We start from the raw sequence: 21,760 nt of genomic DNA, 5'->3' as shown, positions 1-21,760 counted from the left end.
GCAGGCATCTCAAGACTCAGCCTGGCTGAAAGATTTGCTTTCAAGTTCATACATGTGGTTGTTAAAGGCCGTATTTCCTCTATGGCTGTTGGATGGATTTTTCTATGTCTTAGTATATAGGTCGCTAACAATAAGCCATCTTACTTCCTTCAGAGCAAGAAATTCAAGAGGAACAGAAAGAGTGGGGACTCAAAGCAGAAGCTGTAATCTTATAATGTAATCTTGAAAGTGACAGACCACCCCCTGTGCTGTATGTTTTTGGTCATGGCCCAATCCTGGCACAGTGGGAAAGGGGCCTACACAAGGGTGTGAAGACCCAAAAATGGAGCCATCCTGGAGGCTGGTCACCACAGAGGCCACCTGTTAAGGTGGCACCTAAAACATGGAGGATACCTGGACAATGGGTTAGTGAGTAAAACAGACTCTCCAACCCACATTAGCTATTCCATAAGCAACAAATAAACTTTTGGGACACAAAGTCAGTGAGAATTCAGGGTTTATTTGCTAGTATGGCATAGCCTCGCTATTCAAGCCAATAAAGCTCTCATAAAGCAATGCCTACAGAAAGAGGCTGTGATGACTGGAAGGACTTCACGTATTCTGGGGCTTGTAAGAGTAACTTCTTATTTTAAATTAAAGCATTAGAACTCTTTTCTTTTTTTTTTTTTTTTTACCAGGTTTGTAAGGTTTTTTGGTGTACATTCGAACACATACCGTTGCAAAAACCAGGTATCAAAGACATCACAGCTGAAGGCCGGACAAGCGCAGTTAGCATCGCTATCCTGGCCTCTTCTATACAGGAAACTGGCAAACTTCTCCCAGGCTGACACGCCATCCCTTCTTATTTGCACCTACTCAAACTTTCTTAGGGTGATTCAAGTACTTGAATTATTTCTTCACTAATTAAGACCTACCTGTTAACATTGTTGTGAAGAATAAATGAGACAATATATGTAACAACGTCTTCTGAAGAGCAAAATACCATGTAAATATTAAACATTGTTCATTTGTATTTGATATTGAAAGCAAATTACTGGAAATGACTCAATGTTAATAATTCCAAAATATTTTTAAAGAATAAAGTGCATATTTATTCTGAAGTTTATTTTTTGTTTGTGAGAAAACATAACCTATTTTAAATATACATATAAAATACATTTACTTTGTTAAGAGATCATCTCTCTTTGAAAACAAAGGTGAAATGAACAAATTCAGTCTCACAAACTGCCTATTAAAATACTGGTTATATATGTTGTACATTTCATCTCATAGCATCTCAAAGTTGTCTGTTGTCGGTATCTAAAGGTAACACCCTCATGCTCTAGGGCCGTATTGTGTGATATAAAGATGGACCTATTCAGTCAAATCAAAGGAAACATGAGTTTTGCAAAGTTAACACTAATTATGTCACAGGAAGGAAAAAATAAAATGCATGTATAGTATTGAAAACTTGAAAAGGTAGAAAGCAGGCTGACCTGTCAGGGGATTTGGGTGCAGGGGTGGAGGGATTGAGCAACAAAGAAAAGAAAGAAAAAACTCATGGACACAGACGACAGTGTGGTGATTGCAGGCGGAGGGGGTGGGGGGGAGTGGAGGAGGGTGGGGGGCGTACACGGGGATGCACAGAGACTAGCCTTGGGGTAGCTTTGGGGCAGTGAGTAAACACACACACACTGTACGGATGATGTGTTGCAGAGTGTGCACTTGAAACCTGTATGATTTTTGTTAAGCAGTGTCCCTAAAAAAATTCAACTAAAAATAAATAAATTAAGTAAGTAAGTAATCTATAAAAGGGGGAAAAGACCTTTAGATCATGTGCGATAGCGAATGCTAGACCCTCAGTGTTAAATCCTGTCTAAACGTTGCATCTTCAATAAGAAAGTGATCCTTGGCCAAAATTATCTAACATGTACCCAGTGACTCACCCCCTGACCGGGCGAAAGCATTTTTGGCAGAACCTACTTTACCTTGAAATTTTCTCTTTGGAAGTAACTCGAGCCTGACCTTGATCAGTTTATCAGATGAGCTCACAGCTCTAGTCTGTCAGAGAGCCGGCGTGGCAACTTGCCAGAACAACTCTGTAAATTGTCTAGAGGGCACACCTAAGTATCATTTCCACTTTCTCTTCGTCTGTGTTTCTCGATCAGAATTAGAAGCAAAGAGACAGGATAAAGTAATGGGACACAAATGGGCCACGGAACCCGATAAATTTGTATCTGAAACCTCGTGCTGCTACTTACTGTATGACTAAACTTTGGAATAAGTTAAAATAGCTCTCTGAATTTTAGTTTTCTTGTTTGTAAAACAAAGCTACTACTTTCCTCCTTCAAACTTGTTACGAAGCGTTGATGAAATAGTTACATTCATTGTGGAGCCTGGCACATAGTACTCAATAAATAGTCTTCGTTTTCCTTTGTGGTGAGGAAAGGGACTGGAGATGAACACCCCCCGCTTCCCCCACCACATGGCATTGACTGACCCCTAACAGTGAGCCATTAGTTACTGGAGCCAACGTCACTCATGGTGGGGAATATGTCAGAATGCTGCAAGAAGAAAAACGGAAAGATCTTTCACTAGTGAAATCACACCAGTGGTGGATACTCCTGAAATTTGAGGAGCTGAGTGAGAACTCAGGGACTTTGGAATGATAATATAGCTGCAGTACCTGAGGGTTTGCAAATACATTCTAAACTATTAAATGATTAAAATCATATAAATCTATAAAATGCATAGGTATGCCCTAATAAAATAAAAAACCTGGAATACTGCATTTGTGTTTGAATGTCAGATTTGGCCTCTTTTGAAAACTGGTATTATTTACATTATCACACTTTATTCATATTTTTTCAAATGTAGAAAGAATCTATTACATTCAAATTATCAGTAGCACATGTTATCTCATTAGCGTCTGTTCATGGTAATTGTTGCTCTTATATTTAAGATAGACATTTAAAAAATTATCACTAAGTTTTTTGTGCAACTCAAAAGCACAATTTATTTTACCCAGTAAAACTAAGTGGTTATGATTTTAGTAAAAATGTGGAGGCATCACTTTAATTCTTATTCAGATAAGCACGTTTTGCATTCTGTAACTAAAAACACACATTTAAAGCTTATTGAGTATATTTGTATTACCTTTTACAGTCACTATTCATGACTTCTACAGAGTCCTGCCAGGGATGAGTAATATATTATCTCTATCCTCTTTCTGCTTCCTGCATAGGAAAGGGTGGGTTTGCACACACCCACAGATCTGAACTGGGCATTAGGAGAACCATTAAAGAAATGTTCCTTAGGCTGAGGAGTAGTGCGAACCTGCAGCTGCCATTTCCAAAATCGGGGCATAAGATTAGCTCTGTAAGAAGAAATCCTATTAGAGATACTCTTTCTATCCCATCCACCAAACTTAGGTTGACTGTTACTGGGAAATTCTTCATAGGCAGTGTGCTTTAACTGAGCTAAAACAACATATTATTGCCAGTGTGCATTTGTGTGTATGTGGGTGTTGTTGAAAACATTAACAGTGGTAGACCAACCCACCAACAATGCAAATCTCTGTGAATGGGATGCAGTGCGGGCACACTGAAACCGTGTGTGTGTGTGTGTGTGTGTGTGTGTGAGGGAAAAATGATCATGACAGGAATGACTTTCACAGAGAGGTGGGAAAGCAATGTTAAGTAGTCAGCACAAAGGCACTAAGCACCTGTTGGAGGATGGGCAGGTAGAGCTGGTATGAAAAAGGAGAGTAACATGTGCCAACTCGATTTTAGTTAGCAAAATACTCAATTGAGAAAAGGCAAGATCGATTTTACTAATATCTTTTAGTAAAACACTCAATTTGGAAAAAGGCTAGAGCAGAGGCCATAAACAGCTACAGAATCACAGACATAGAGACAGAGGTGGCTGCAAACCACACCGGGAAGGGATTTCAACACTCAGAATGAAGTCATTATCAGCATTTAGTGTTTACTACGTGTCGAGAAAAACATATACACTCATATTTAGTATGTATACACGCATACATACATACAGACACATATATACAAATATATACATACACACACATGTATTCCTCTCTATATATCTACACACAGGATATCTACATATTATATCCTCATCAGATTTCTACAAGGCAGCCATTATCAGCCTTAATTTTCAATTGGAAAGAACAGATTTGGAGAGTTTAATAACTTGTTAATGGTCACACAAGAAGCAAAAAGCATGGCCGAACTCATGTCATTTGTTGAATATTCTCCCCATTTTTCATATGGAAGCAACAACAGGAGAAATAAAAGCATTCCAGGTAAAAATGAAGATATCTTTAAATGCAGAAGTAAGAAAGGCAGAGAATTGCTCGCTTCCTCCAAATGTTTAATGTTTGAATTGACTAGAACTTATCTCTCCATCCAGTTTCAACTAAAAAAAAAAATAACAGGAAATTAAATATTTTCCTTTGAGTGTCCCCAAGAGCTTTCTCCCCCCAAAACACATTAATTTTAAAAACACAATATTGCTCAAAATATACTGGTTAAATAATTGAATGCAGTCACTTGGCTATAGTACAAGAAGTACTTAGGAATAGGTTTTGTGGGGCATAATTTTAAAGATATGGGAAAAACATTGTTTCCAAAAAGAACCCTGCCCCACCTTGTCTTCTAGGACTTAAATCCTAGTCAGTCTATGATTAAACATGCATGTACTTTTTATTAGAATGCAATACTAGTGAAATTCTGTGAAGCGGAGTGTTTGCCTTATTTTTAATGACTTTTATCGCTTTTTTTTCAGGAAACTGCTCTTTATCTCTGGAAAAAAGCACCTGATAGTGGAGAGGGCATATAATGAAAGAGAAGAACTGTTGAGTAAAGAAACTAAGGTGGGGATGATCAAGACTTTGTCATCCTGTTATATGACTTCACGAAAGGACATTGGAGGTGGGGAATGACTTCTAACCAGTACATTACATTTGTAAATTCAAAAAGATTGAGATTTTCCAAGTATTCAGTTACATGCAAGTACAAATGTTGAATGGACCCAAAGGGTCAGCGATTACATAGGCTACTTACACTGCGGTATTTCACCTTCAAACCTAATGTTGCCTCTTTATCTTACAAAATAAGGCGATGTCCTATTACTCTCTGCATAGAATTACTTATACCAGAGGGAGGAAAAATCAATTCTCAATCTAATCCATTTCACAAATTTGACAGTGACATCAAAGAGCAGGAAGCTGTCTGTGAGTAATGACACTGCTCATTTGTTTAAATGTCAAACTTAACTTCATCAACTTTCAGGGCATATGTCAGCAAAGAATAGGTTTCAGTTCAGCCAGAGACAATTTCAGTGTCATTCATTGCTGAGGAAAACAGCTGTCAGCCTCTTGAGAGCAGAGTGCTTTGAGTAAATATTTCTTTTTAAGCTGAATGCACTTGGCCATTTCAGCACTCGGCACTACGGACAGTGCTCTCTTCCTTTACCTAATGAAACAGGTCCTCTGACTGTGGAAGTGTTTCCTTCTTGAGATTAAAACACTTCCCAGGCTAGCAAGCGGACCCCCTAAACTACTCAATCAGGTTATAATATGCCTCACAGGTCTGTTCAAAGCTATAATGAAACAACAGCAAAGAGGAGCAACTTTTATCACAGAGATTAAGCCCAAAATAAAAGTGGAGAAGGGAAATAGTTATGATTTGCAGCTATTCCTGCAAAACATGTCAAAAGTTTACGGCACTGCAATAACTTTTCTCCATGGCCAGGTTTTTGTTGGAGAGAATGAGAGAGCCATTAGCCTCCTGCGGTAATTTATTAGCAGTGAACATAGGTGCAGAAGAGCACAGGAAGTGTGTTTCATAGGCTTGCAGACAATCGGGAATCAGGAATTTATTCCTCATATGGTTTTTTAGCTATAGAGTGGAATATCAACGGAGACTTCTGGATCTGAGGTCAGAGGAAATGGAACCGAATCTGAATCGGGTTCCTTAATAAGTCCTTTCATTTCTCTAAGCCTTGCTTCTCCTTCTGTCAAATGTGGGTTACTTTGAGGTTTAAGCGAGAGAGTGTATATGATGGGGTCTGTCACATATTAGGTACTCAACAGATATTCAGTTTGGGTTATTCACTTATCATTAAGTGTTGGCATAATGCAGGGAAATGTTGCTATACTAGTGGCCATGTCTTAATAGTTGTAACCCTAAGGGTGACAAGAAGAAAGAAAACAAGAAAAGCATTATATTAATAGTTGTATCCTTATAACAAAGGGCCCTAACCATGTGTATTTCCACCTTTATCCATCTTATTTACATCCCCAAAAGATTCCCGTATGTATACCTTTAAAAAACCAACAAAAAATAGTCAAAAATAATACAGGAAGAACAAAACTAAAGTTCTCAGAGGAGTCTTATTTTTCTTATCACATACTATTCTACCGATTTTCTCAGAACATCTCTCCATCAACACACTATCAACTACTCCACTTGCCGAACTGCTGAGAGACTACTTTCAGTGCCTCCTGGCCAGACTGACACACTTGGGGAGAGAAGGTGAAAACGAGGTGAGTGCTCAAAGCCTGGGAAGTCCCTTATTATCCTCCACTGAAGCTACAAATTCTCTGCTCTGGGCTTCAAAGCCTCTCAGCCTCTCACCTTACTCCTCCTTTTCCATTTTTATAACTGAAAATCAAGAGCGTCTTCTCCTAGTCCCCACCCCCCACCCCGCCCCATCTCCTCCTGTTATTTTCAACAGAGATTCCCTCCACACTGCCCTCTGCATAGGAAACACCTCCCACTTTCCATTCATCCAGGTACATGGCTCCTTCCATTCACAATTCATGCTAAGTCCTCCTCTCCCTTGCAAAGCTGTTTCTTTAAGTGGATTCCCCAGCTGTGCTAATAAACTCAACCACCTCAGCCACCATATCGCCGGTGCACCTATTCCCCAACCCTCAGAAATTGTGCAGACGTGGGGGGGGGGGTTACATGCAAACCTTAGACAGAGACAAATAGAGAGAGCCTAGCATTAAGCTTGGTCTCATCTTTGGGGGAAGAAAATCAGTTACAAATATTTCCCAAGCGTGGCAACAAACGTCCTCTGGGCGGCGTGGGGATGTTGGTCGAGTGGGTGAATGAATGAATGATGAGTGAATGGGTGAATGATTGCCATCTCTTTCGCACTTTTCTCAGATGCCCCTCCTTGCTTGCGCCCAGCATGGTTCCTGTGTAAGTCAGCTACAGTGCGTGAATGAATCCCCTGCTTTTCCTCCGTCCCTACTCCCTACGCCCTTATTACCACTTCTAGACAGAGCCTAAACCTCCGCGCCAAAGGGCACTCTACTACGTCTGCAAATCCTTTGTGACTTCAAAAGCCGAAGCCAGCTCACTCCTTAGAGGCACAGCTTCGCATTCTGCCAGCTTTACCTCTCCCCAGACTCCAAACACCCAGCCACGTTACACAAAAGGATGACTAATTTCCCCATACTCAACATCCACCTGGAGATCCCCGTCGCTGCCCCTCTTGTAACCCAGGTGCTCGCGCCTAGGAAACGCGGTTCCCCGCTTCTCCCTGCAGAAAAAAGGAATCACCATTCTAGGGCTCGGTCCTGGTTCCTAAAAATTAGAAAACTTTTTTTTTTTTTTAAGTAGAAAACCCCACCCCAGAGCAGCGACCTCTTTGTTTGCGTCCGAGGGGGTGGGAGGGGTCTCAGAGCCTGTGCAGCCGGGGGCGAAGGGGACGTGGCAGCCCTCGGGAGGGCTGCTCCGGAGGAGACTCACCCAGGACGTTCCCAACGAGAGCCACCACGAACACGATGATGTACCCGGCGATCAGGACCCACTCATAATCTTTCGGGTGGAGGTATTCCCTCCACAGGTACTGCAGGAATTCCTCGTCTTCATCGTAGTCGGTGGGGTTCAAAGAGGGCTCTTGAGTTTCATTCAGCTCCGAAGCAAATGACAAGTTGCAACAAGGGGGTGAGTCCTCCAAATCGGTGCCGGACATCACGGGCTCGAGTCCGGTTCGGATCAGTGCTGCAAGCTGCTCTTCCCCTTCCCCATGAGCACTGGTGAGTCGCGGTGGGAAAGGCTGCGCGGCCAGGCGAGAAGGGGCTCCAGAGCAGAAAATGACGTGAAAAGTTACCGAGCCAATGCCTCCGGAGTCCTATGCTGGGCAACTTCTGCGGCGCATTCGCTGTCTTTGCAAACGATTTTCCACCCGGGGACCCGGCCCGGAGGCTGCAGCAATGACACCGAGAGGAGGAGACGCTACCTCGGCCTGTGCTGAAGCTCAATTACTCCTCATTCCAGCACTGAGTCCGCAGCCACAGCCTCCTCCCGCGCTGACAGAGAGCTGAAGTGGGAGAGGAAAAAAAAAAAAGTAATGAAAATTATTTTATCCTGTTTCTCTGTGGGTTCAATCTCCCTCTTTTCTACTTTTTCCTTCTCCATTTCTCACGTGCAGTTTGTATAAACCATACTTGTGCAGGTCTGTGGACATAGCGAGCATGTCAATACATGGTTAACACAGGGTTTTACTGATGCATTTGTCTCCTTCGTGTAAAGATAAAGGTAATGGGGAGGAGCCACTGTGTTCCTCCAGCAGGACTGTGCAGAAGTCATTGCAGAGAAGTATTTTAACATTTGTGTTTGGCTTTGCCAATTTAGCTGTTGCTGAATCTTTAAGGCATCTCTTCCTCTCTCCTTCCTCCAAGCTGGGGAATACGACCCTATTTAAGATATACTTAGTTGGAATTTGTATTTACAACAGCGTGTCATATGAATACAGTAGCGAATCTTTAAGGGACACTAAGGGTCATAGTTAATGCGCTCATAGTTAATGTTGTCAAGCAAAAGAGACTCACCAGACAGCCTGAAACATTCTCAGCAGGATGGAGTGGAATGAACAGAAATGCTCCTTCTCCCGCGAATACCACACCCCACTGGTCTTTCTCCTCATTGACTCCGGACTGATATCACCTGTCATTCTCTCATTAATCGATTTGGTCTCTAAGGAAAGTCTTTTGGGATTTGTCTGGGATTTGCTCAGGATCCTTTCATTCTCAATGAGCATGTTGGGAATATTGTATTTGGACTTGGGAAGGACCTTGAAATCATAGGCTTAACTTTAGCTAAAGATTAGAAGCCTCCTGGTAACATTGCTGATGTGTCACCACCTGATTTAGATGTGACCACCATAACTTATTACCTTCACCCTTATAGGACTGCTGCAAAGTTTAGAAAACTGTCCCTTACACTGAAACAAGGTCTAAAACCAACATCTGGTTTTCTGCCTTTAACCCCCAATACCTAGATTTCACCTTGGTACTACATGGGATAAATCTTCCACAGGACAATTCTTCACTATTCAAAATAAGCACCACAGTCCCCTCCCCTTTCCATACTTATTGCGTTCACTTTTTCTCCAATTATTTCCATTGTTTTTTTAAATGGCACTATCTCTATAACCTATATTTGCTAGATCTTCCTTCAACAACTGTCAATACCTTGCATAACATGAAACTAAGGGGAAATATAACAACCTGGTGTGAGTCTTCCCAATACAAAATAAAATGTCTATGATTACTTAGATACAAACAATATTTGTACCTAATTATTTTTTCAAAAGTCACAAACCAATGAGAGTTCATACTGAGCATTCAGTCACCTCCTACCCCAACCCTCAGTATAACTCTTCACATTTGTTTTGTACATTACAGTTTACAAAATTCTTTTATGCACTTTATTTTAAAACCTCCGGGGGGCTGTTATTAGGCCTGTTCACAGGTGAGAAAAGTGTTCCTGAAGAAATTACATGATTTATCAAAGGTCAAGTGACTACGTGGTTGCAAAGCCAACCAGTCCTGATCCCAGCTTGGTGCTTCTATTATTCTACAGAGGTTATATTTCATAAGAAATACTATTGTTGTATATACCCATTTTTCCTAGTCATTTTTAAATATACTTTATTGATTATGCTATTACAGTTATCTCAATTTTCCCCCATTTGCCCCCTCCACTCAGTACCTCCCATTCCCTCTAGCAATGCCCCTGCCACCATAGTTCATGTCCATGGCTTGTGAATATAAGTTCTTCGGCTACTCCATTTCCTATACCGTTCTTAACACCCCCTGTCTATTTCGTACCTACCAATTTATACTTATTAATCCTTGCACCTTTCATGCCTTTTCCCCCTTCCCCCTCTCAACTGATAACTGTCCAAATATCTCCATATCTATGATTCTGTTTCTGTTCTGCTCATTTGCTTAGTTTGTTTTTTTTAGCCTCAATTGTTGATAGTTGTGAATTTATTGCCATTTTAACATTCATACTTTTGATCTTTTTCTTAAATCAGTCCCTTTAACATTTCATATAATAATGGCTGGGTGATGATGAACTCCTTTAGCTTTACCTTGTCTGGGAAGCACTTTTTCTGCCCCTCCATTCTAAATGATAGCTTTGCTGGATAGACTGATCTTGGTTGTAAGCCCTTGCTTTTTATCACTTTGAATAACTTCTTGCCAGACACTTCTAGCCAGCAAAGTTTCTTTTGATCAGCTACCAGTTTTACGGGAACTCTCCTTTGTAGGTAACTCTCTCCTTTTCTCTTGCTGCTTTTAAGATTTTCTCTTTATCTTTAACTTTTGACATTTTAATTATGATGTGTCTTGGTGTGGTACTCTTCAGGTTGAACTTGTTTGAGTCTCTCTGTGCTTCCTGGACTTGTATGTCTGGTTCCTCTGCCAAATTAGGGAAGTTTTCTTTCACTATTTTTTCAAATAAGTGCTCAATTTCTTGCTCTTCCTCTTCTCCTTCTGGCACCCCTATGATTTGCATATTTGTACATTTGGAGATGTCCCAGAGGGTCCTTTGTCTATTCTCAATTTTGGGGGATTCTTTTTTCTTCTTGCTGTTCTGACTGAATGTTTTTTTCTTCCTTATGTTTCAAATCATTGATTTCATTCTTGGCTTCATCCCCTCCACTGTTGGTTCCCTGTACATTTTTCTTTATTTCACTAAATGTAACCTTCATTTGTGCCTGGGTCTTTTTTATGCTGTTACAGTATCCAATGAGTTCCTTGAGCCTCCTGATAATCAGTATTTTGAACTCTGCATCTGATAGATTGCATATCTCCATTTTGTTTAGTTTTTCTTATGTATGGAGTTTTGTTCTATTGTTTCATGTGGGCCATATTTCTTTGTCTGCTCATTTTTGGCAGCCTCCCTGTGTTTGTTTCTCTGTATTAGGTAGAGCTGCTTTGACTCCCTGTCTTAGTAGCATGGCCTATTGTAGAAAAGCGCACCAGTAAATGATATGGGATGGAACCTTAGGTAATCTCCAGGGCAGGGCAACTTGGGTTGCCACTCTGTGGCTCTGTGTGGGGAAAGGCTCAGAGAGGGGATAATGCCACTTCCCAGCCTTTGGAGTTTTGTCTGGGAAGAAGCTGTCTCCCAGCACTTGCCCTGATGCCATTCACTTGAATTTCTCCCTGTATACCATTGTTTCCCTTCCGGATCTTGGCCTGGTACTAAATCCCAGACGGAGTGAGTCTGCAAAAGTCCTAAGTCTGTTGTGAACCCTTTAAGAGGATACTCCTGAAAATTCTGCAGTTTTGTCTGTGGCCCCAACCCCACTAGTTTTTATAGCCAGATGTTATGGGGACTTATCTTCCTGGCACTAGAGGCCTGGACTAGGTGGTCTACTGTGAGGCTGCGATCCCTCACTCCCGAAGTATCACTCCCAATTTGTATCCACTGCACAAATTGTTGTGGGACTGCCTGTTCCACATCTTCATGCCTCTTCATGCCTCTCCATGCCTCTCCATACATCTCCACCTTTCCACCCCTCCTACTTGTCTAGATGAATGTGGCTTCTTTAATTCCTTGGTGTTGGACTTCCATAGAGCTTGATTTCCTGATGATTCTGGGTGATATTTGTTGTAGTCTAGTATAATTTTTGCTATAGTTATGTGAGGAGGCAAGCCATGTTTACCTACACCTCCATCTTGACCCCAAATTTGTTTTTAGGAGAAGGGAATAAATAGGCATTTTATTTTTTTTGACATATATTTATTTAGTGCTCCTGTTCCACTCTCAATGATATAAGTGAATCAAGGTTACTACTTTCATGCGTTTTACTTTCCTATGAAGTTAGAAAGAAAACAAATCACCTAATAACTACATAACAAAAATATTAGAAAGGGATAAGTGCTGTGTTGAAAACCAAACAGGGTGGAGTGATAGTGAGTGGAGAATCCCAAAGGCCATATTAGAAAAAGATGGTTAAAAGGCCTTTGTGAAGAGGGGTATATAAGTAGGATATCCAAGTGATGTATGCATATTATTAACTTAATCATATTAATTTGAGGATTAACCAGATCTTAAATGCTGACCCTATTGTCTGAAGCATTAGCCATTTCTCCAGGCCTCTTGCCATCAGTAAATTTGACAAGCAGGCCCTCTGTAGCTGCAATGAAGTTCATTGACCCAACTCTGCTCACTCTATCATGTGGTGTATATGTTCCTATGATTTATTAACATCTATATCTTCCTCTTCCATGTACTATTCTTTTCATAATTGGAAAGGGTGTTGCAACTTCAGTTCCATTCTGTATTCATTAATATCTGCAACTTCCTCCCCATTGACAGTTCATGAGTATGGGCCCAGTGTGCTATTGACTAAGGACTCAGTGCCCCTAACTTTCATTTTGTGGCACTTCAACGTGTCTACACTTCAGTCTGCTCTTTTTCAGTCTTCTATCTACAATTAGTCATCACTCTTTACTCAATGTGTTAAATAAGGAGAAGCAAGACTCTTTTCAAATTTTGTTCTGTCATCGGCTGTATGTTGTGACAGGCCTGGATTTATCTCGATCCTGAAGCTATTCCATTGCCTTCTGTCCATAGTTTATCCAGCAATTTATTTTAAATATGCAGTACTCTAATGCCATACAAAAATCCTACTCAAAACTGCAAATTATTATTTATCTTTTGCTAGTACATTAGAGATGGTAATATTGCAGTACTCATTCTTTCTGAGATCTTTGGATGTCACTTGGGACATTTGAAAAGATTTTTAGTTGTGTAGATATTATTATTCTCTTCACTTTAAAATCTTTCTGCTGGATGTAGGGGAAAGGAGTCAGCTCAACATGACAAGACAGTAAAGTAAGTTCCAAGTTGGTCTGGTGATGACCTCTTAAGGTTGTTATGGGAATTAAATGAATGGACATTTTTAGAACTATGTCTGTTACCTAGAAAGTGATCTGAAAATGTTTGTTGAATGAATTTAAAACTATATGCTCTCACGGCATGCATATTATTTGCTGTACATACCAGTTATTCTATGTGTTAAAATATTTTTAAATGTAGCTCACAATAGTCTGAGTAATTCTGTGTAATGACCCAACTTAAATTTTTGTCTGTCACTTTTATTTTAGCTCTCCCACTAACCTGCATATATGAAAAATGACAAAGAAAAGAAAAATAAAACAACACTAATTTTGTTTTTCTTTCAGCGGTTGAAGTTAGGCGGCTCCGAGATCTCAGATTGTATGGGCTGTCCCAGATTTTACATTCTTATCCCTGGGGTGAGACCATATTTTTGAAGTTCTACAATATGGATAACTTTATGGGTGCACGTCAATAAGTATTTTGGAGTATGTTCTATGTGTCCAGGAGTTTAGGTAAGAGCCGGGGGGCATAAAGATCCATATGATGTAGTGCAACCTCAGTGATCTCACCGTCCACTGGTGAACTGGACGACAGAATAACCATGAAATTCTAGGGCAGAGGGGTGCCCAGTGTCATGAGATGGTAAAAACAAACAAACAAACAAACCCCCAATTCAGCCTGGAGAAAACCAAAATTAATGGCTCCCCTTCAGAGACACTCTTGAGCTGACCCCCTTGAGGCAAAGGAGGTCACTAGGTGGTTAAAGGTGAGGGGTGGCAGAGGGAACAGAATTTCGTGGAGACTTGGAAGCAGGAGAAAACATGGAGTGTGTGGGAAAGGTAGGGTGAGGTGAGCAAGGTCAGGCTTTTACAACAACCTCAGGCAGTAATGTGGAGAATAATTACAGAAGGGTGAGGAGAGAGATAAGGGTTCCAGGTAGTAGGCTAATACACTGATTATGCTGTCAGAAGGAAGGTAGTGGATGTGGGAATTGAGGGGAGGTGGGTATTATTCAAATATTTAATACTTTTAATAGACATCATTTAGAATGCCGGCATCTTGTTTTATTACTTCCCCGAGGAAGGCTGACTATGTGGAAATGGTGTGCAGAAGTTTTGTTTCATTTTTCTGTCTATTTTGAAGGATACATTCAATAAAGAACGAGAGAGGTGTCCCACTGTTGACTTTCTGTTATTTGAAAAGAACTTGTTTTCCTTCCTTCTCATCTGTCAGAATGAAACTCACATCAAGCCTGAACACTCTCAGTAATGACTGTATTGAGCTTATTTATTTCCTGAATAAATGCATTAGTTTTCATGGAAATTATCTGACATCTCGAGGCTTCAAATACCACATTTTCTTACAATATAGCATTGAGATAAATTTTTCTGGAAAAGTCCCTGAATCATGGGAGGTATAGAAATCTAGTTTTCAGAGAAAAAGAGAGAAAGGGATTTCTGATAACTTGTTACTATTAGGCGTGACTCTTGAATGGCTTACTGAGAATGAATAACCTCCTGCCCTAAAAAACTCACAAATTAACAAACTAATTTGTTGCAAGTTATTACAGGACATTTCTCTGTGCTTCTTTTTCTTTCCATTCCTCTTTTACCCCCTCCCTCTTTTAATCATCTCTTATTTCAGAGAAGGTTCTCTCTGTTCCTTCTTGCCTTCTATCCTGTGTTATAAGGTCTGACATTTCCCTCTCATGGTGTTTTTGTTTAACAATATGAAAACCTCCTGCTCTAATTCTATCTGAAGTTGAGCACAGACAGACACTGTTCCTCTCTTACTCAGTTTTTTGTCTCATGAAGAGCATGGAGGAGTAGGCAAGTAATTTAATTCAGTAAAGCAAATGCCCTTAGGTGTACACCTTGAAAGGATTGGAAGTGCAAGAGGAGATGTCTACTTTTTCAAAACGGGGTCAAGAAAACTATCCAGAGAATGTATTATTTCAGCTCAGAACTGAAGAATGAGAAAGGTATTCAGATTATGGAAGGGCTGGGAGAGGGGAGAGGTAGTTGGTACCAGCTCCAAGTCAGTTCCTTGTTTTGGAGACGTGAACAGTCAGCACTCATCAAAAGCTTACATGGGCCAAACTCTGTATGTAGTCAATGCACGGGATGCACCTTATATATGCCTTAACTAACTTGATCTTCACAACTCGAGGAGGTCTTATGAAGTGTAGCAACTTTACAGATGAAGAGCATGAGCCACGGAGAGGTTAAAGACCTTATCCAAGGTCACACAGCTAGCAAGGGCCATAGTCCCTGAGCAGAGTAGTCATGATTCCATTCCAGATTTTTTTTTTGGGGGGGAAGGAGGCATTCCCTATTCTGTTTCCACAGTGAAAACAAAAGTCCTCCCAACACCACTTCCCAAAATTAGTATGATCATCTGCTTACTTTTTTAGTAGTAAGCATATTTCAAGTTTTGATTCTTAAAAAGCATGTGTATAATGATATACATTTTACATATTTAAAAATTCTTATTGCATCTTAAGTAAAGTTGAAGAGCAGAACCACGGGTGAAATTTTTATACTCCTCAAGTGGATGTCTCCCCCAAAACAAGTCAGTGCCTTTGTTCCCTTGGGTGTGAGTGTCTTTGTCACTGCCGTGAGCTTAAGGGCACAGGTGTCGTCTGGCCTTCGCATCCCAGAACACAGCACAGCACTTCATCGATCACTGCCTCTTTATCAGACCTGAGCTCAATTAAAGGGAGGGATGCCTTTCCCCAAGTTAAATATTTTATGAAAAACTATAAATACGTGTCACCTGGGTTTATGGAAAACCATGGAAATTTCTGAATGTATAAGTATTTATTGTTGCTTATTACTAAATCTTTAGCCTGGGAAGGACTTCATCTATTTGTCTAATGTGCTAATCTATTAATTCACTTCTTCCCATAACCTAAAGGTTCTTTTCCTTCTTTACAATGGCAATTGGTTAAAATGGAAACATAATATTTAAGTCTTTTATCCACCTTGAATTTATTTTTGTGTGTGGTGTAAGTTGGTGATTGAGTTTCATTTTTTTTGCATGTAGCTGTCCAGATCTCCCAACACCAGTTTTTGAAGAGGCTATTTTTACTCCATTTTATGCTTCTGCCCCATTTGTTGACTATTAATTGACCATAGAGACTTTGGTTTATTTCTGGGCTCTCTGTTCTGTTCCATTTGTCTATGTCTGTTGTTATGCCAGTAGCAGACTCTTTTGGTTACTATGGCCTAATAGTATAGTTTGATATCAGGTATTTTGATCTCCTACTTTGTTCTTCTTTCTCAAAATTGCTATGGCTATTCCGGGTCATTCATGGTTCCATATAAATTTTTAAAATGTTTGTTCTATATCTGTGAAATATGTCATTGGTATTTTAATAGGGATTGCCTAGAATCTATATGATCTCATGTATATGTGGAACCTAATCAACAAAACAAATAAGCAAGCAAAATATAACCAGAAACACTGAATTAAAGAACAAACTGACAGTAACCAGAGGGGAGAGGGAGTGGGGTAATGGGGGAAATAGGGGAAGGTCCATCAAGGAACACGTATAAAGGACACATGGACAAAGACAAAGGGGGTGGGTTTATGGGTGGGAGACAGGGATGGGTGGGGTGGGGGGCTGAGGTTGAGAGAAAATGGAGACAACTGTACTTAAACAATAAAAAAATGGAAACATAATAATAGAGAATAGAGAGTAGAAAAAGATAGGTTTCAATGCAGTTATAAAGTGCAGACTATAACTTTGGGGGTGCTTTCCCGTTCTCTGCACACTTTCCTGAGAACTGTCCATTACCCTCAACCACCTTGAAGGATGACCTCCCAAGAAGGAAAGTGAAAATGCAGTCCTTGCCTTCCCAAAGATCTGTCCCTGGCCCTATGAGATCCTACTTTACCTTTGGTTCACTGAGATGTCCCTTTCCATACGTATTACTTTTCCTTGAGCTCATTTAACTGGGCTCTTCCTGGAAAAGAATAATTCTTGTTGAGGTAACAAATGTACCCTTAGCAGTAAGCAGTGGGATTATTAAGGCACATGATCTGATTTTTCCTATAAAATAAATGATCCATTTTATTGTGTTACTAAAATTAACTTCATTTCATTTTTAAAAAGACTTTGTTATTTTTAGAGTAGGTTTAGGTTCACAGCAAAATTGAGAGGAAAGCATAGAGATGTTCACATATTGCCCCCCTCCCACATGCATAGCCTCTCCCCACCATTTCTTACAACTAATGAACGTATGTTGACACATCATAATCATCCAAAGTCCATGGTTTACCTTAGGGTTCACTCTTGGTATTGTACATTCTATGGATTTGGACAAATGTATACTATGCATCCATAATTAAATTATTATACATAGTATTCACACTGCCCTAAAAATCCTCTGGGCCCCACCTATTTTGGCATTTCCTCCCTTTGAATTCCTGGAAATCAGTGATCTTTATACTTTCTCCATAGTTGTGCCTTTTTATGGACGCCATATTGTTGGAATCATATACTATGTGGGCTTTTCAGATAGGCTTCTTTCACTTGGGCTTCTTTACTTGTTTCCTCCATGGCTGATAGTTTATTTCTTTTTTTAGCACTAGAAATTATTCTATTATCTGGATATAGCACAGTTTATCTATTTGCTTACTGGAGGAGATCTTAGTTACTTCCCAGTTTTGGCAATTTTGGAAACAGCTGATGGAAATATTCATGTGCAGTTGTGTGGGTGGACGTAAGTTTTCAACTCCTCTGTATAAATGCCAAGCCGCAGGATTGCTGGATTATATAGTGGGACTATGCTCGGTTTTAGAAGAAACCACAAAACTTCCAAAGTGGCTTGTACCATTTTGTGTTCCCACCAGTAGTGAGTGAGAGTTTCTGTTGTTCCACCCCTTGCAAGCATTAGCTGTTATCAGTGTTGCAGAATTGAGCCATTCTAACAGGTGTGTAGTGGCATCTCATTTTTTAAATTTACATTCCACTGATGACATACGATGTAGAGCATCTTTGTATCTGCTTTTTACCATTTGCATATCTTCTTTCATGTGATGTCAGTTAATGCCTTTGGTAGTTTTGAAAAACAGGTTGTATGTTGCCTTATTACCAAGTTTTAAGAGGTTTTTGTTGTATATTTTGAATAACAGTTCTTTTTCATATGTATCTTTAGCATATATTTTTCCCAGTTTTGGCTTGTCTTCTCCTTCTCTTGAAAGTGTCTTTTACAGCGCTGAAGTGATTAATTTTAATAAAGTCCAGTCAATCAATAACTTATTTTATAGACCACACCTTTGGTGTTCTATCTCAGAAGTCATAGATATACCTAAGGTCATCTAGATTTTCTATTATGTTATTTTCTAGAAGTTTTATAGTTCTGCATTTTATATACAGGTCTGTGAAAGATTTGAGTTAATTTTTTTGAAGGATGTAAGGCCTTGTCTAGATTCATGGTTTTTGGCATATGAATGTCCAGTTGTTCCAGAATCATTGGTTGAAGAGAGTGTTCTTCACCATTGCACTCCTTTTGTTCCTTTGCAAAGATCAGCTGACTATACTTATGGGGGTCTGTTTTGGGGTTTCTATTTGTCCCATGGATTTTTCTGTCTATTCCTTTACCAATACTACACTGTCTTAATTACTATAGCTTTATAATAAGTCTATAACCATTTAACCATTATAACAATTTTAAAACCCCATTTTTCCCATTGAATGACCTTAGCACCCTTGTTGAAAATCAATTATCCATACATGTATAGATTTATCTGGGGGCCCTCAATTCAATTTCATTCATCTACATTTCTATGTCTATACCAGAATAACAATATTTTGATTACTGTAGTTTTGTGGTATATTAAATTTAATAGTTTATTTATTCATTTTATTGTTGTTCAAGTACAGTTTTCTACATTTTCCCATCACCACTTTTCCCCACCCCAACCATCCCCACCTCCCACACTCAATCCTTCCTTCCTTTGGCTTTGTTTCCTTTATGCATGTTCCTTGATGACCCTTCCCCTGCTTTCCCCTATTATTGCCCCCCCCCAGCCCTCTGGTTACTATCAGTTTGTTCTTTATTTAATGTCTCTGGTTATATTTTGCTTGCTTGTTTGTTTTGTTGATTAGGCTCCACTTATAGGTGAGATAATATAGTATTTATCTTTCACTGGCTTATTTCACTTAGCATAATGTTCTCCAGTTCCATCCATGCTATCAAGAAAGGTAGTATCTCCTTCTTTCTTTCTACTGTGTAGTATTCCATTATGTAAATGCACCATAGTTTTTTGATCCAATCATGTACTGATGGGCACTTAGGTTGCTTCCAGCACTTGACTATTGTAAATTGTGCTGCTATGAACATTGGGGTGCATAGATTCTTTTGAATTGTTGTTTCAGGGTTCTTATTGTATAACCCAAGCAGTGGAATTGCAAGGATGATACAATATTTGCAAATCAATAATGTAATATATCACATAAACAAACAAAAGAAGATAAAAGTCACATGTTCATATCAATAGATGCAGAAAATGCATTTGACAAGGTATAGTACCCCATTTATGATAAAAACACTCAGCAAAGTTGGAGTAGAGGAAGCAGACCTCAACATAATAAAGGCCATATATGAAAAACCTACAGCCAACACCATACTCAATGGGCAAAAAAATAAAAGCTCTCCCACTAAGATCAGGAACAACACAAAGATGTCTGCTTTCACCACTTCTATTCAACATAGTATTGGAATTCCTCACCACAGCAATCAGACAAGAAAAAGAAATAAAAGGCATCCACATTGGAAAGGAGGAAGTAAAACTATCATTGTGAGGATGACATGATAGTGTACATAGAAAACCCTATACACTCCACAAAAGAAACTACTCAACCTAATAAGTGAATTTGGGAAAGTAGTGGGATACAAGTCAATATTCAGAAATCAAAGGCATTTTTGTACATCAACAATGTAATATCAGAAACAGAAATCATGAAAAAACTCCCATTTGCTATAATAACAAAATTAAGTACCTAGGAGTAAACCTAACCAATGAGGTGAAAGACCTGTATTTAGAAAACTACACAACACTGAAGAAAGAAATTTAGGAAGGCACAAATAAATGCAAGCATATGCTGTGTTTATGGATTAGAATAATTAACATAATCAAAATGTCCATACTACCCAAAGCAATTCATAGATTCAATACAATCCCACTTTGTGGGATATTTTAAAATTAAGAAGTATGAGTCCTTATCTTGGTGAGAGTGACTCAGCCAATTGATGTTTCTCATCAATGTTTCTCTTTCTTCCTCTCTCTAAAAAGTAATGAAAACAATGTCTTTGGGTAAGGATAAAAAAAAAGTGTGAGTCCACACATTTTTTCTTTTTTTTTTAATATTGTTTTGGTTATTCAGGATTTCTTGAAGTTCCATGTGAATTTTAGGATCTACTTGTCCATTTCTGAAAAAAGAAGAGGGAAAGGTGGTTAAAATTTTGATAAGGATTGCATTGAATTTATAGATCAATTTGCACAGTATTATAATAGTAACGTTACTAAATCTTCCAATCCAAAAACATGGTCTTTAGGTCTTTAACTACTTTCAACAATATTTTCCATTTTCGCATCTGTAAAACTTATATATCTTTGGTTAAATATTTCTCTGAGCATTTTATTTTTTCAGATTCTATTGTAAAATAAGGTTGGTTTGCTAATTCTATTTTCAGTTTGTTCATTGCTAATGTATAGTAATACAACTAATTTTTTCATAATGATATTATATCTAGCAACTTTGCAAAGCTCATTATTAACTCTAGCATTTCTGTGTGTGTGGAGTCCTTGGAGTTTTCTATATTGAAGTTTGCATCATCTGTCTGAGATAGCTTTAGTTCTTCCTTTTCAATCAGGATGTCTTTTGTTTCCTTTTCTTGCCTAATTTGTTAGAACTTCCTGTACAATGCTGAATAGAATAAGTAGATCTCCTTGTCCACTGCCTGATCTTAAAAGGAAAGTTTTTAACATTTTATCCATAAGTATGAGGTTAGCTGTGGATTTTCAAGATGTTCTTTTGTCAAAGTCAGGAAGCTGTTTTATTTATAGTTTGTTGAGATTTTTTATAATAAAATATTTTGGATTTTTGTTAAATTTTTATAATGTGTGTTGAGATGATCATGTGTGGCTTTTCCCTCCCTCTTATGCTATTACTATGGTGTATTATATTGACTGATCAAGTTTCATGAATCTCCTATTCCTGGGATAAATCCCATTTGTCCATGGCACCTAATCCTTTAATATATTGCTGGATTCAGTCTGCCAAATTTTGTTGAAAATTGGTGCATCTATATTCAAAAAAGATACGAGTCTGTCATTTTCTTTCTTGTTTTATCTTTGGATGGCTTTGATATCAGAGTAATACCAACTTTATAGAGGGTCTCTGGGTTTCATTTCAGTTTTATTAGTTACCAGCTCTTTGAGGTAGTCATTCAGTAACTTAATGCTTTAGACTCGCCTCTGAAAAATAACTCCATACATATCTGTTACGAGGGTTTAGTAAGATTATTATGTGTGCTTTGTAAACTGCTAATCACAGTATTTACATCAAGTGATAAGAAGTATTGGTGTCAGTG

At 39.0% G+C, this 21,760-nt stretch overlaps 1 protein-coding gene across 1 annotated transcript in view; it reads right to left on the bottom strand.

Moving 5' to 3' along the window:
• Window positions 1-7,989, bottom strand: part of HCRTR2 (hypocretin receptor 2) — an 83,157-nt gene extending 75,168 nt beyond the window's left edge. The window contains exon 1 of the mRNA XM_024557940.3: window positions 7,764-7,989. Within this exon, the coding sequence (XP_024413708.1) occupies window positions 7,764-7,989 (226 nt within the window). The remainder of the gene's footprint in view (window positions 1-7,763) is intronic.
• Window positions 7,990-21,760: the final 13,771 nt, after the last annotated feature.

Source organism: Desmodus rotundus, chromosome 11 (assembly GCF_022682495.2).
Source record: "Desmodus rotundus isolate HL8 chromosome 11, HLdesRot8A.1, whole genome shotgun sequence".
Lineage (NCBI taxonomy): Eukaryota > Metazoa > Chordata > Mammalia > Chiroptera > Phyllostomidae > Desmodus > Desmodus rotundus.
This window is presented reverse-complemented; position numbering and strand designations above follow the sequence as displayed.